General features: G+C 35.1%; 1 protein-coding gene across 1 annotated transcript; it reads right to left on the reverse strand.

Moving 5' to 3' along the window:
- Positions 1-1,000: 1,000 nt before the first annotated feature.
- PHS2 (alpha-glucan phosphorylase 2) lies at positions 1,001-9,304 on the reverse strand. The gene is made up of 15 exons (XM_059573702.2): positions 8,802-9,304; positions 7,869-8,048; positions 7,331-7,507; positions 7,167-7,252; positions 6,794-6,983; positions 6,301-6,393; positions 5,639-5,823; positions 5,382-5,499; positions 5,165-5,293; positions 4,463-4,681; positions 4,144-4,347; positions 3,881-4,039; positions 2,829-3,092; positions 2,101-2,291; positions 1,001-1,455 (listed from the first exon to the last, which is right to left on the reverse strand). Exons 1-15 carry the CDS (start codon positions 9,012-9,014, stop codon positions 1,329-1,331), a joined length of 2,535 nt encoding a protein of 844 aa, XP_059429685.1. The 5' UTR covers positions 9,015-9,304; the 3' UTR covers positions 1,001-1,328.
- Positions 9,305-14,824: the final 5,520 nt, after the last annotated feature.

The raw sequence follows: 14,824 nt of genomic DNA on the forward strand, positions 1-14,824 counted from the left end.
TTCTGAGTTAATGTGTTAATAAAAAAATAAAAGAGAAAAATTGAGGGCGGTGGGTTTGCCTTTTTGTTGCCGAAAGTACCACCTTTATGGTCCACAAGGAGAAAAGGTGTTTTTACACCCCCAATCTCACCAAATGGGGTGGCTGAAGTACCTTAATCTCTATGGGTAGTTTGGCAGAAAATGGTACATGACTTCCATTCGGTCCAAAAAAAAAAAAAAAAAAAAACAGAAGCTTAATGAAGTGACAAACTTATCATGATTTGATAGTTTGTGATTGTCACTTTCTGAATTTTAGAGGCTAAAACGCCAAATTAATCATACTTCAAATAGGGTAAAATATATTATTGAATGAATTGGCTATGAGAAAACCATAATAAAATACTAAACTGCTTGGCTACTTGGCAACCGGAACTTTTATTGCTTTAAATCAACTTGCCCCGCAATCACCGTCACCTTTTGTTTTATTTTTCTTTTAAATACTATATCACATTTGTTCTGATTGAATGATTGTGTGAGAGCTTCAACACCTTTCGCACAACAAACACATATTAGAGATTTTGATGACTGGTCAAAAGGGTTTTATTGATACTAGTCAATGTGGTAAACCATTAATAGAGCAGCTCTGATCAAGGTTGATGAAATTCACATTAACACACATCATTTACAGATTCAAGCTTGTTCAAATAGATCAAAAAACTATAGTCTAAAAATTTATTTATTTATTTTTAAAAAAGCAAATGATTCACATCTACTTGCACGGAAAATTACATTTTGCATGTAGTATCCAAAATGCAACGGTTATTTTTTATGAAAAGAAAAAGGATTCAATTTATCAATTTTCAACTTTGGTCTCTCTCTCATATGAGAAATTCTTTATTGAAGGATAAAACCTTACAAAATTTATCATTGCATATAAATCTTTATAAGGCACTGTCATTTCATTGTTGTTACAAACATCTATAAATATATATATATGGTCGTAACAAAAAACAAAACAATCTAAACAAAGCCTTTCCTCCTCTCCATACATTTTTTCACCCCTCTTAGGAAAAACCAAATTATTATGATGAAGGATATCGTGCATATACAACAAAGGATAAGGCACATTATTCAAAAATAAAATTCCTAACCCTCAACTTATTTCTTAGCAAATTATAATGTTTTAAGCAAAACAAAATGTGATGAATTTAATCTACCGTTGGTACATGTGGATCTTGCCTTCCTCTTTTATTCTTCTTATTTTATTTTTTCGCCCTCCATTTTGTGCTTCTTATCTTATGCAGCATTGTATTATATGAAGACTGGAGCCAGCGGGACCTTTGAGGCAATTATGGTACACGGCATTCCCCAATTCTCCAGATTTCTTTGGCATACTGAGCAATTGTCCGGTCGCTGCTGAATTTCCCACTCCCAGCAGTGCTCAGAATAGACATCTTTAGCCACCTTTTCCTATCCCTGCAATAATTAAATGAAAAGGAAAATTAGAAGCTCAAGTTATATATATTATATCTCATGATTTCCTTGTCCACCAATATTTTAATAATAGTGCAAAGTCTTCAATTGGGTGTCTAAGGTAGGTGCATTTCTATCTTTTTATTTCATAGTCAAGGTTTGTTGCATATAACGGCATCATGTACACCATTAGATGCAATAATATTAAATCCTAACCATGAAATGGCTCCTTTCCATTTCAAGTGAAATGGAGAGGATCCTTGTCCAGTTTGAATGACCACAAATTGCACGCCCTACCAGGCCGGGCTTGCATTATTGGCTAGGCTCATGCTCAACTCTTGAGCTTAATTGGCTTCAGTAGGCTGGTGAGGAGGCTGTCCAACTAGCCTAGCTTGAGCTGTTCAGCACATTGGATCAAGTTCACATATTTAATCTAAGCTACGAATGATAGCTTGCTAGCTTAACAACCCAGACAAGGGTTGTAGTTTCATTTTAAGGAAGAGATCAACTTATTTAGGCTGGTGAAGGAGGCGTCCGACTAGCAAGCTTAAGCTTTTTTTACTAGTAGCTTACATACATGTTAACAAGAAGTTTCAGTCTACGTAGCTTGTAGGGTGACGTTAAAATTTAGGGGTGCTGATATCTTACTTGTAAGCTTCATCTACTTTTGCCTGAGCATCCATGTAGCTTGGGAAGTCTTGGCCGACAAGAAAATAATCACCACGACCATAACCAGAGTTTCCCTCTAGAGACTCGAGGAGTGGGTTGTAGTCATAACTTCCAAACACCCCGCTTCTAATAAACTGCTTGGCCTCCTCAAACCGAGGGTCTGGTTTGAACTGTGTCATTCACAAGAAGGGCCAATCTCAGAAGAGGAAATAATTGGTAGCTCACTGGTAAGCCAATATACTCAAATACAAACAGGAAGAAAAACAGTAGGAAAACATATGATGAGAGAAAAAAAAAAAAAAAAAAAAAAAAAAAAAACCAATAATATATGAGGAACAGAAGAACTACTTTTGAATCAGAAGTGGCTTTAAGGAAGGTCCTTGTGTAGATTTAAATATTTAATGCATTAGATAACTTGATTTGAAACCATGCCACTAGCAATTCTTGAGGTAATTGTATGTTTATGGAACTCATCCTGTCATAGTTTTGGCTTTACTAAACTATAGTAGGCCCTAGCTTTAATCTATATCAATTAGGCTTTGGCATGTTTTTCAGCCATTCAATCTAGGCAGTGCCAATGCAATTTTCCTGATAGGACAAGATGCGTACAAGGATCCATAGGAATGAGGAGCTTTTGTACCATTTACATCTTTTAAGATATAAAAAAGAATTTTTTTACCAAATATTAAGAAATTGCAACTTCGTACCAGTCCATTCTCTCTTTTCTTGCGCAGCCTAGGCACTTCATCTGCTGTTGCACCAAAGAGGAAAAAATTCTCTTCCTGAATCTCCTCCCTGATTTCTACATTGGCCCCATCCAGAGTACCTATAATGAGGCAACCATTGAGTGCAAATTTCATGTTGCTTGTGCCACTCGCTTCCATGCCTGCAGTGCTAATATGCTGTGACAGCTCACTTCCTGGAATAAGTATCTCTGCTACAGATACATTGTAATTTGGAACAAAAACTACCTGAAATTTTGCGAGTAACAAGCAGTTAAGTCTATAATAAACCTTGATAGCATGTGTGAGTAAGTCTATAATATGTATGCACATGTACAACTCACACAGCGTAATAAGGAAGACTTATAATACTCAATTAAGGGATAGATAGCATGCAAAAACTATAAACAAAGATATTTGTCTCAAAATGTCTAATATGGCTTTATAGGAATGAGCTGTTGCTATCCCATAGCAATCAAATTATGGCGAATTCTGAAATCCAGAGAGAAGGATATGCTAATTTTTTAAAAGAAAATATAAAAACGAAAACGAAAACGAAAAATGAAAGAAAGAATATCAAGGGTTGTAAATTCTATGGTTAAAAGCCCAGAAGACACTAGCCTGAGGAACATCACAAAGGTACTACAGTTATTCATATCCTAAAGATTCTCTCCTTCATCACTTTCTAAATGCACCATGAAGTCAAACACATTGAACCAGAAACTGTGCCTTGCATTGATATCAATGACCAGCTGCTTGACTATGTATAATGAAGAAGCATCATAAACCTAACTTTCAGCAGGTTCACAACAAATCTAATACACACACAAAAGAGAAAAGAAAACGCATGCATGGCCATTCAACAGAAAGATCAAACGTTATTTTTCACGGATAATTCTAGCTTTGTACAAGTTAATGATAATAGGTAGTAATCCGTCTGAGACCCTGATGTACAATAGTGGCTCATAATCCCATATATTATGAACCATCCTTGTCGGCAATAACTTCATATGGAAAGTCAATTCGAATCAAATTACCTTCAAGTAGCTATTGACCTCGGGATCACTGTTGACAACAGCACCAACATCATTCACCAGCTTGACTATTCTTTTAGCATTTGTATATGTTGCAAATGCCTTTCCACCAAACATGATGGTGCGTGACGTTGTATTCTTCCGCTCTTCAGGGCTCATCTCCTATAATAATCCATTTTCAAGAAAGTTCTCAAAGATAGTACAAGAATTATGCTAAATCAAGGATGATATTTAAATTCTATGTACGCATAGGATGTCTTTTATACCTTTAACTTCTTGTACCTATAAATTGCCCCCAGAATATTCAGCAGCTGTCTCTTATATTCGTGGATGCGCTTGACTTGTATGTCAAATAGGCTATTTGGGTCAATGTCCACCCCTGTCACTCGTTCTATGTACTGTGCCAAACGGTGCTTATTAGCCATCTTGGCAGAGGCCCATTCAGCTTGGAAGCCTGCATTGTCGGCAAACTATAGGAGAAAGTGTCAGTAATGAATACAAACTTTGTACACTACAGGAAGCTGTTTTACAATGGAGAAAAAGAAAAATATTCTAAATATATTAAATATTATTTCTAATACATACCTTTCGCAGACCTGCGAGTAGGTCGAGGTTGGTAACCCACTGTTCTGATTTTAACCATTTGGTTATAATGTTACTGAGTTCAGGACTACAAAATCGGAGCCATCGGCGAGGAGTAATGCCATTGGTTTTATTTTGGAACTTTGATGGCCATATAGAAACATAGTCTGCAAATAACTCGGACTTCAAGATATCACTATGTAACTGGGCAACACCGTTTACCTATAAAGAGATAGCCAACAATGAGTTACTAAAATTTCAAAGAAAGAATTCAGATCAATACAAGAGGACAGGATTTGGGACGGGGGGCGGGGGGGACACACCAATAAAAGGTATCTCCAACATGATAATAATAAGCAAGGGTGGAATTAGGATTTTAGGTGCGGTGGCAAAAATTAAAAAAAAAAAAAAAAAAAAAAAAAAAAAAAAAAAAAAAAAAAAAATTGTTGGGGTATAAAAAAATTAGAGTACATTTTGAGGTTTGGGAGGGGCTTAGTAGTTCCACCCCTAATAATAAGACTTATTTGGACAAACTCAGAGCAAAGGAATTGTAGCATTTCGCAGTACCATCAATTCATGGATGACACTAAGGCCAGATATTTAAATAATTCTGACAAACAATAAATCTATAGACAGGTAAAGACTACATCGAGTGAGCTACATGAGACATAATATTTATAGATTTCCAAAGAATGCACCTCTTACCGTATGTGCAGAAACAACGCATAAATTTGCCATCCGCACAACTGGCTTTTGGGGGTTATCATCCAAAATGCGCATGCTGGGAAGCTTACTTTCAAGGTCAGTTTGTGTCTTTTGAATCATTGCTACGAACTGCGAGATATTTACGGTTCCATACTCAAAATACAAATACATAAGAGACAAAAGAAAAGAGGGGGTGAATAATTGGTAAGCAATATACTCTCTTGTCAATTTCTGCTATGATCTCCATATGGCGAGGAAGAAGCTTCCACATCAGAGCTTGTGACCATTTCTCAAGTGCTTCAGGAAGGACTGTGTGATTGGTGTAGGCAATAGTCCTGGTTCAATCATTAATATCTGAATTTGAGCTTATTAACAAAAGTGCAATGCAAACATGATGAAAGACCACAAAAGAAAGAAGGGTGTGCTGCAACAACCTCAGTGAAAAACATTCTAAAAAACATAAAGCACAAGCACCTTGTTGTGACATCCCAAGCTTCATCCCATCCAAGTCCTTCATCATCCAATAGTAATCGCATCAGCTCTGGAATTGCAAGCGTAGGATGAGTATCATTCAGTTGTACTGCAACCTTGCTAGGAAACTCAGACCATTGCCTTGATCCCTTCTCTACTCTCCTCTCCTTAAATCTGAATATGATGTCCTGTAATTGGTCCCAAGATTAGAGCCGGATATTGTAAGAACCGCATACTAGACAAACAACTGTACATGGCTTTCTAATCAGTGAATGCAAGGGCAATTAACTTGTAATAATTCCAATTTACAGGGTGTCCTTGCCAACAGTAAACCAAGTGTTAAGGCTCAACTTAAGGTATCCATAATGTATTACAACCTCACATCATCCTAGTAGAATCCCCTGCGAGCATAATGCCAGTGTGATGACCTTTCTTGGTTTTTATATTTAAGAGAGGTTGCCCTATGCATCCTTGTGCACTATAACCAACATACTATGAGTTTGAATCTCTCCCCTGGATAAATGGCTTTTTCTTACTTCCAGTTCACATTACTGGGATAAGTGTCTTATAAAATGCAAGCATTTTGGTACCATTTCAGCACAATAGAAATGAGAGAAGTCATACAGACAAGAACAGAGAATGAAATAAAGAAGGAATTAGAGAACCTGAAGCGATGCACTGCAGAGAAAGAATTGTTGCTTCAGCCGTAAGAGCTTTCCATTTTCTGTGGCATCCCCAGGATATAGAACAGCGCAAATCTGCAAAAGCAGAATTTAATACCAATCTATTTCCGTAGAACGTTAAGAAGCATGAGCATGTGGACATACATAATTGTTAAGTGTAAATTTAACCAGAATATTAATTAATTTGAGATCCAGTCATAAGCATAGATTTAACTAATAGAAAACCAACATTTTTAGCCAAAGGAGAAAGGTAAAGGCTTAGCATAGTATGAAATTTGTTTTTTACAAACTGAATAGTGCCTGTTCTTTGATACAAGGGGTAGGTCCACAAATGCTTGCCAGACCACTCTTTTCAGTAAAATGAAAATCATTAATAAACTATTCTCATTACTATAGTATGTTTGTGCAACTATCTCTTCATCTTGATTTGGCTGGGTAACTTTATTTTACATAACTATAGTAACTGATAACCAACCTGTTGAGCTCGAGAATGAAGTTGTGCAGCAGATTCGTATTGTCCATCATTAAATTGGAATAAGTTGAAATCCTCAGCACAAGCTTTTGCTTCCCAGAGACGAAGACTAATAGTATTCTTAGTATTGTATCCTGGAATTGGTACATCATAAGCCAGAGCTTGCACAACCTCTCCACCAACCCATTTTCGGCTGCAATACACAGAAGCATCATCAAGTGAACTTATTTAGTTTTAGAGAGCAATCAAGTTGCATATGAATTTATAATAAGAAAGCAATCTTCAACTATTTAGGACCTGTTGGTCATAAAAAAAGAAGAAGCCATTCTTGGACTGAAATATACAAACAAGAATTAAATCTTCAATTGACACTTACGATTCATTAGGATTAACCTCAACATGGCCAAAGAATCTGACAGGATATACGATGTCATGCCTAACAATTTCCCAAGGACTAAACTTCTGCAAATTTTTTACAAAAGTGTTAATAGCATTCCATGAACTCACAATACTTAGCAGAGTTTTCAGGTGAAACGAAACCTCAAGCCAATCCTCAGCAATTTCTTCTTGGCCCTCCTTGGCAAATCGCTGCTTGAACAGCCCATATTTGTACCTCAAACCATACCCCCATGCAGGCAAATTCAATGTTGCCATTGAGTCTAGGAAACATGAAGCCAGCCTTCCCAGACCGCCATTTCCTAGAGCTGCATCTTTCTCCTACAAAAGTTCATTTCTAATGACCATAAACATACTGCATGTTAAAACTGAATAAAAGTCACTAGATCTGTTAGAAACGAACTAAAATCCAATTTAGTAAACAGATAAGTTATTATCAAGAAGAATGACAGGATGAAATAGTGGAATCAGATTTCTGTTTTGGACCCCCACTATAAATGGAACAAGGCACTATGATTATTGATGGCTCACGCCTACAAATCTGTGTGTGTGGCTAGGAGAAACCCATTCTAATCCCCCATTATGTCGAACAGATTACATGGAAAAAGACTCCATTAAAAAAAAAAGCCTACATGTTTTTTTGTCAATGAAGGCTTATTTACTATAGAAAATGGAGGATTACCTCCTCTGTTATTTCCTCGAGTTTATGCCCCAACTTTTTCAAAGCATCACCATATGCATCTTGAATTTTCAAGTTCCCAATTGCATTAGTCAAAGCTCGTCCTTGAAGATACTCCATTGACAAGTAGTATGTTTGTTTGGGATCGACTTTGTGAAAATGAACGTAGGTCTCATTCCATTGCTGCAAAAAAAAAAAAAAAATTATCAATAATTAACAGTAACACCAGTAGTCCAGCTTTTATGAATAACTAAATACAAATAACCTAATACTTAACTGCTGACATTGGGCATAACCATTGTATGAATTCAAAACCATATGAACACTTCCTTTATTTCTACTTCCCCTGTTTCTTTCTTTGAGATTATTCTCATAACAATACAAGACCATCCCCTACTCAAAAGCATGCAATGAACATACAAATAGCACCTCTTGCCTTTAAAAACTTATGTGCCGCATAGGCCAAAAATTTCTCCAAGCTTCTCCAAGGAGAACTTTTTGCGTAATTGCAAATTGCTAACACACGGTGCCAATTCGATTGAAATATCTGACATACTGCCATAGTGAAACCATTACGAACTGAACTTTAAAAAAAAAAAAAAAAACACGGACGCATGTCTAAATATCCGAAAACGAGTCCGATTGCTATCATCTATCGAATCAAGCATCTATAGTCTATATCAGTCTAAGCGAAACAAGCACGAATCAAATCCGAGACGAAAAATTAACACAAAATATAGTTAGCACCTCCACTAGAACAAGAAGTCCCAAAAACTATCACAAGAACTGTAGTACATTACATCTATAAAGCTCCAAATACGGATAAAACTAGCGAAATCAGCATGATACTAAAACTAAATTAAGCAATAAATTATCTGAAAACTGCCTAAATCTAACAATTCAATCACAAACATCAAACAGGCTCAGAAATCGTACTTGCACGAGACGATCGCGAACGCTCTCCGCTGTCGCGTAGTAGGCTTGCTCGGGCTCGAACTTGAAAGGCGAGAAATGAGGGCTGAACTGCGCGTGGTAATTGATATTCGACGCAATCGCCGCTGGCTCCTCGGCCAGCGGCTGCGCCACCGCAGGCACTTTAGCAGAAATGGCAGAACCAGCGGAACCATTAGCTTCTCTGATAGCCGCCATAACAATCTGCAAAACAAGGCCTCTGTTTGTAACCACGAAAAGGAATATAAATACACTGAACTGAGCTTTCCTACTATTGCGAAAGAGTCCAAAGATGAAGCACAAGGAGGGAGAGATATTTAACAGAGAAAATCAGAGAAAGATATTTTGATTGATTTCTATGGTGGAGTCAAAAAATGAGAGAATATGCGTGGTATTAACGGGAGAGTGGACAAAGAGAGAGAGCTTTTGGTTTTGGAGTATTCGGAGGAGAAGAGGAAAATATCGGAAGATGGAAGAAGGAAGAAAGGATTTGATTGGAGTGAACGTGAACGTGAGGAGCTGACGATCACATGGGAATGGAGCCAAACAGCGAGTGTTGACGGTGTGCGTGCGGGAGCGTGGGCGTGGCCGTGGGAGTGGGAGTGACGCTTGGTTTTGGGATCAGGTGTCTGATTACTAATTTCTTTTCTTTTTTGGCGCTTTTTGTTTAGAGAAAGTCGGGGGACACGTGGTCGCATTCAATTTAAAGCGCGAGCGTCCAGAGCGAATCTGAGCTCAAAGACATTTTCCCGTGACTGTGAGTGAGCTCCAAGAGAAAGTATATACGGAATTTGTATATAGAATTTCCAATTATCGAAAAATTTAATAATTATTTTCCATAGATTTTATATTCTAATATGAAATAATTTTTTAAATATTTTCAATCATTATATTCTATGGAAGGATAAAACTTTTCTTTAGATTGGGTGAGAAAAAAATTCTTAATATAGTCTATTTAATTGATATTTGTCTAAAATTTATATGTAGTATATATTTTTAATAAAACATGTAATTCTCACATGTATTTTTAAAAATAATTTAAAATTACTTTGAACATATATCAAGTTAATAGAATGTATAATAGGAGAACAAATCTTTTATTCACTAAATATGAACTATTTAATTTTTGAATAAAGTTTTCCTTCCATTTGGATTTTTTGGATAGGAGAACCCAATTTATAAAATTGTCTTGGGTACATTGAGCATATGAAAAGCATTAAAAATTGGCCGCAATAGGAGGATACATCTTTCATTCACCTACGAACATAAATTTCCTTCAAACCGGCTTGGAGGAAATATCTTCAAACTCATGTAAAATAGTGTCAAGTATCTATAAACATTTAAAAGGCACATTAAATTTTTAACATCATTAATAGTAATTTTACTAATTTAGACTAAATTTAATGTGTCTTTTAAATGTTTATAGACGCTTGGCACTATTTTACATGAGTTTGAGGATATTTCCTCCATACCAGTTTGGAAAAAAATTTTGTCATTCACTTAATATTAACTATTTAATTTTTGAATAGAGTTTTTTTTTTTTTTTCAAATTAGATTGGAGAAAAAAATTTCAACTCAAATTATAAAATTGTCTTTGTACCTTGAACATATGGAAAGTATATACTTTTTTTTAATAAAGCATGTGAGAAGCATGTGGCTTTGTTTGTTAAATTTTTGTTTTGTCTTTTGTTTTCTTTTCAAATCAAAAACATTAACAAACAACTCACACACAAAACACTTATAAAAACACAAAAACAGTTTTGACCTGTACCTCACAATAAAACACTTTTAAAAAAAAAAACAAAACAAACAAAAACACCTCCAAAAATACATTAATAAAGATAGTCATCCTACTTTTCTCACAGATTTATAGAAATTTTATAGATTGAATTGGAAAAAAAAAAAATTATGACCCAATTTAAAATAAAACTTAGGTCTTCATTAAAAAAAAAAGGGTAGAACCAGACTGGTTGAGAAATCTTGTTTTCGTCTTGTTGTTAGCTAAGATTTTCCAATTATTTATTTATTATTATTATTGTTATTATTTTATGATAACCTGTAGCGCCCTAGATTTTAAAAGTCTTATTTTAGATATATTTATTTGATGATGATTAAGTAATGGTATTTATTCTTGAGAAATTTATTAGATCATATAATATTGATTTGAGATTATATCTGATTATATTTATTGGGTGATTTAAGAGATATGATAATTGATGACCGATTAATAGAATTTGGAGTATGATTATAATAGTTGGTGATTGATTAAATGAGGACAATAGACAAATTATTTTAAAATGCGAGTTAACCTACAATACTTGCTCATAATCACCTTATCTTTCTCTTTTATTTTATTATTACTTTTTACTATTTTTTCCCCCATCTTTGCCGACCAATCCACCTAATTCTTATTTTTCTTTCTTCTCATTTCCCCATTTTTCTTTACAGCAGCCCCACACTCACTTATTCTCCTACTTTGAATTATTAACTAATGCTTTATACTATACTTTCTCTCTCTCTCTTTTCATGAGGTCCTACCCACTTTCTTTTCTTCCTTTCTTATTTTCTACCAGCACACTAACCCCTCTCCTCCCCCAGTTTCCCCAATGTCACTTATTACCACTCATTGCTCCTTCAATTTTTCTTCCTTCCTTCTCTTACCACACGGTTTGGACTTTCCTTTTCATTTTCTTGACTTCACCTACTCTCTTTTCTTATTACTTAACGGGGAGGAAGAAACAAGAAGATAGAGAGAGAGGGAGCTTTACAGATGTAAGAAAGAGAAGACAGAGGGAGAAAGAATGTTGCAATAGAATGAGAAATGGACAGAGAAGCATGAGAAAGAGAAAGCGGGTGAGATGCTGAGGGGGAGAAATAGAGATTTAGAGGATGACCAAAAGAGAAATTCGCAGAACAATAAAAATGGGTTATTCTAAGGTAAAATTCTTCTTCCTTTAACTATGAGTATTTGATTTTAAGTTGAGTAACGAGTCTTAGATGAGAACCTTTCGATTTAATCAGGATGATATCGGGTGGTTTCACTCTTGAGAATTTTGAATTAGTGTTGGGAGTTGATTCTTTATTTTTGAGCTGAGTTATAAGATGTTTTGGGTTGAATTTTAATGGGTTAACTCCCCTAAAGGAGTAGACTGGAGTTAATTGATTTTCGTGAATTATTATTAATTTAGCTGTGAATAAACAGAGTGGAACAACAAGATATTTTTCAAGATGATTATTTAGCAGTTTAAAGACTGCTCATAGCTTCAGTCTAGAGGTAAGTAAATTCACTACCCCTTCTAAAATTACTTAATGTCATGCTATTTATACATTCTTGTATCAAATTGTAAATGATTATTTTATTTACCTGTCATGAAGATATGTTGCATGCATGAAAGATTTCTAAAAGAATTATTTAGAAAGTTTTTATTTCTTTAAACGTTTTCTAAGCACAACGAGTTTATATTTGGAAAAGTTTCCATTTTGAAAAAAAAAAAAAAAAAAGTTGAGAAATGATGATGATTATAAGAAAGAAGAATGGTGATAAACTCTCATACATGTTGCCCTAAGATGCATCAAAAGAAGTACAAAGAAAAGTACAAGAAATGAGTTAAATGTTTATGAAATGAGGACACATGTATGGATGAGAGTATTTTTGGCCCTAAGATAAGTAAGGATGAGAGGAGTTCGGTACCGATACTCGGATGGAGGCGAAACCACTGAAGGAGGCTATGTCAAAAGGTGGTATTCCATCAACATGACCGTTGAGTGCACCAAGAAAAAAGTTAATTGACGGTCGAGCATGGCTGAGGCCACAGTTCAGTACCATGGTCACAAGGACTCGCAACCCTCGTACACATGGGTAATAGTGTACATGGGCCCTAAGATGAGAAAATGATATACTATGATGATTTACAACGATGATATACTATGATGATTTACAATGATGATTTATAATGATGCATTATGATAATGATTTATGACGATGATTTATTACTAGATGTAATAGTACGTATATGCTACGAGAGATGCAACTGTACATACATGTATTATTATGGCTGGATGTATATTTATTTGTGAAAACAATTTTCAAAACTGAGAATAAGGAGTAAAATTATTTATGGTTGTGGATTTTACTTGCTGGGTCCCTTTGGGCTCATTCAGTTTTATTTCTTGTTTTCAGGTAAAAAGGGCGCTGGAATAGGAGGCCGGAATGGGGTGGGGAATAATTATTAACTTTCAAAGTCTTTTCATATCAGATATTGTAATAATATGATATTCCGCAACTAAAGTTTAATGTTTTCTAATTTCGCTTGTAATAAAATCTCTTGAAGAATGTTTTATACATTTATCATATCCTTTAAAAATCAAGTACTCTAATAGACCTTATAGATATTTGCAAAAGCTTTTGTTGTAAAAGAAGAAAAGTGGTAAACTCAGCCTTAACAGGCTAGGGATGTTACATAACCCCATAATAAAACCCGTAAAATCCTTAACATTCTTTCAATTAAATGACAATTTTTTTCTTCATATCAACTTTTATCATCCCTAAAAATATATTAATTTTCTTAATTATTATATATTGATAGAATATTAATTAAATGATTAAATTCATTATTTTCTATCCGCTTAAGCTTTTAGAATAAGTGTTGATGTAACATATCTCAATAGGATTGTACCATATTGCATGCAACTAAACATAAGTTTAAGTCTATACATGAAAGAGAATGTTAGAATATTAATTAAATAATTAAATTTACTATTTTTTATCCACTTAAGCTTTTGAGTAGCAATTGAGATTGTAATTCTATGACATCATATACGCTTTCACTATAAATCTCAATGGATAAATCCAATTACATTAGGTCACACTTTAAAAATGCGAGCACTTAGTGATTCTTAGTATAATATGTTAATTAATGGGAAATTATATCTAAAATCTTTAGGTAAACGTGTTTTTATTAAAAACTCCCTGGGGTTTTTTTTTTTGGAAATTTAGTCCCTAGGTCACTCGAAATTACTAGAAAACTCCCTACCGTCAATTTTTGTTAACTTCCGTTAGTCTACTCAAAACTCACCGTTTTATCTGATTAAAATATTATTTTTTTATTAATTTAATTTAAAAAATTCAATCTTAAAAAAAAAAAAAAAATTGAATGGTGCCCCCCACCCACCCACCAACCCCAACCCCAACCCCAACCCCAACCCCTATGGGGTGGCCGCAAGCCACCCCAGGGGTGGGCGAACCACCCCTGGGGTGGCTTGGGGTGGCTCGCGGCCACCCCTTTCCACCCAAGGGGTGGGTCGCGGCCACCCCATGGGTGGAAGGCCACCCTAAATCCCCAAGGGGGTGGCCGCGACCCACCCCTTGGGTGGAAAGGGGTGGCCGCGAGCCACCCCAAGCCACCCAAGGGGTGGCTCGAGCCACCCCAGGGGTGGGCAAACCACCCCTAGGGTGGCTTACGGCCACCCCATAGGGGTTGTGGGGGGTGGCCAAGGGTGGCACCCCTGGCCACCATTCAATTTTTTTTTATTTTTTTATTTTTTAAAATTAAATTAATAAAAAAATAATATTTTAATCAGATAAAACGGTGAGTTTTGAGTAGACTAACGGAAGTTAACAAAAATTGAAGGTAGAAAGTTTTCTAGTAGTTTCGAGTGACCCAGAGACTAAATTTCCAAAAAAAAATACCCAGGGAGTTTTTAATAAAAGCGTGTTTACCTAAGGATTTTATATATGATTTCCCTTAATTAATTGCAAGATTCCAAAATCTCACTTAATAAGTGAGACCCAATATATGAAATATTTAATTAAAATGAGAAGTAAGTTACAAGGATAAGGTTTTGAACTCAACACATCTGCTATAATATTATGTGAAATTATCAATTATCTCAAAAGTTTTATTTAATAAGAACTAATAAATTTAATCATTTAATTCATATTTTAATAAATCTAACAAGTAATCATGAGAAAGCACAAACAATTTGGCATCTACATGTACTCTTAGATA

Source organism: Corylus avellana, chromosome 8 (genome assembly GCF_965113065.1).
Source record: "Corylus avellana chromosome 8, dhCorAvel1.hap1.2, whole genome shotgun sequence".
Lineage (NCBI taxonomy): Eukaryota > Viridiplantae > Streptophyta > Magnoliopsida > Fagales > Betulaceae > Corylus > Corylus avellana.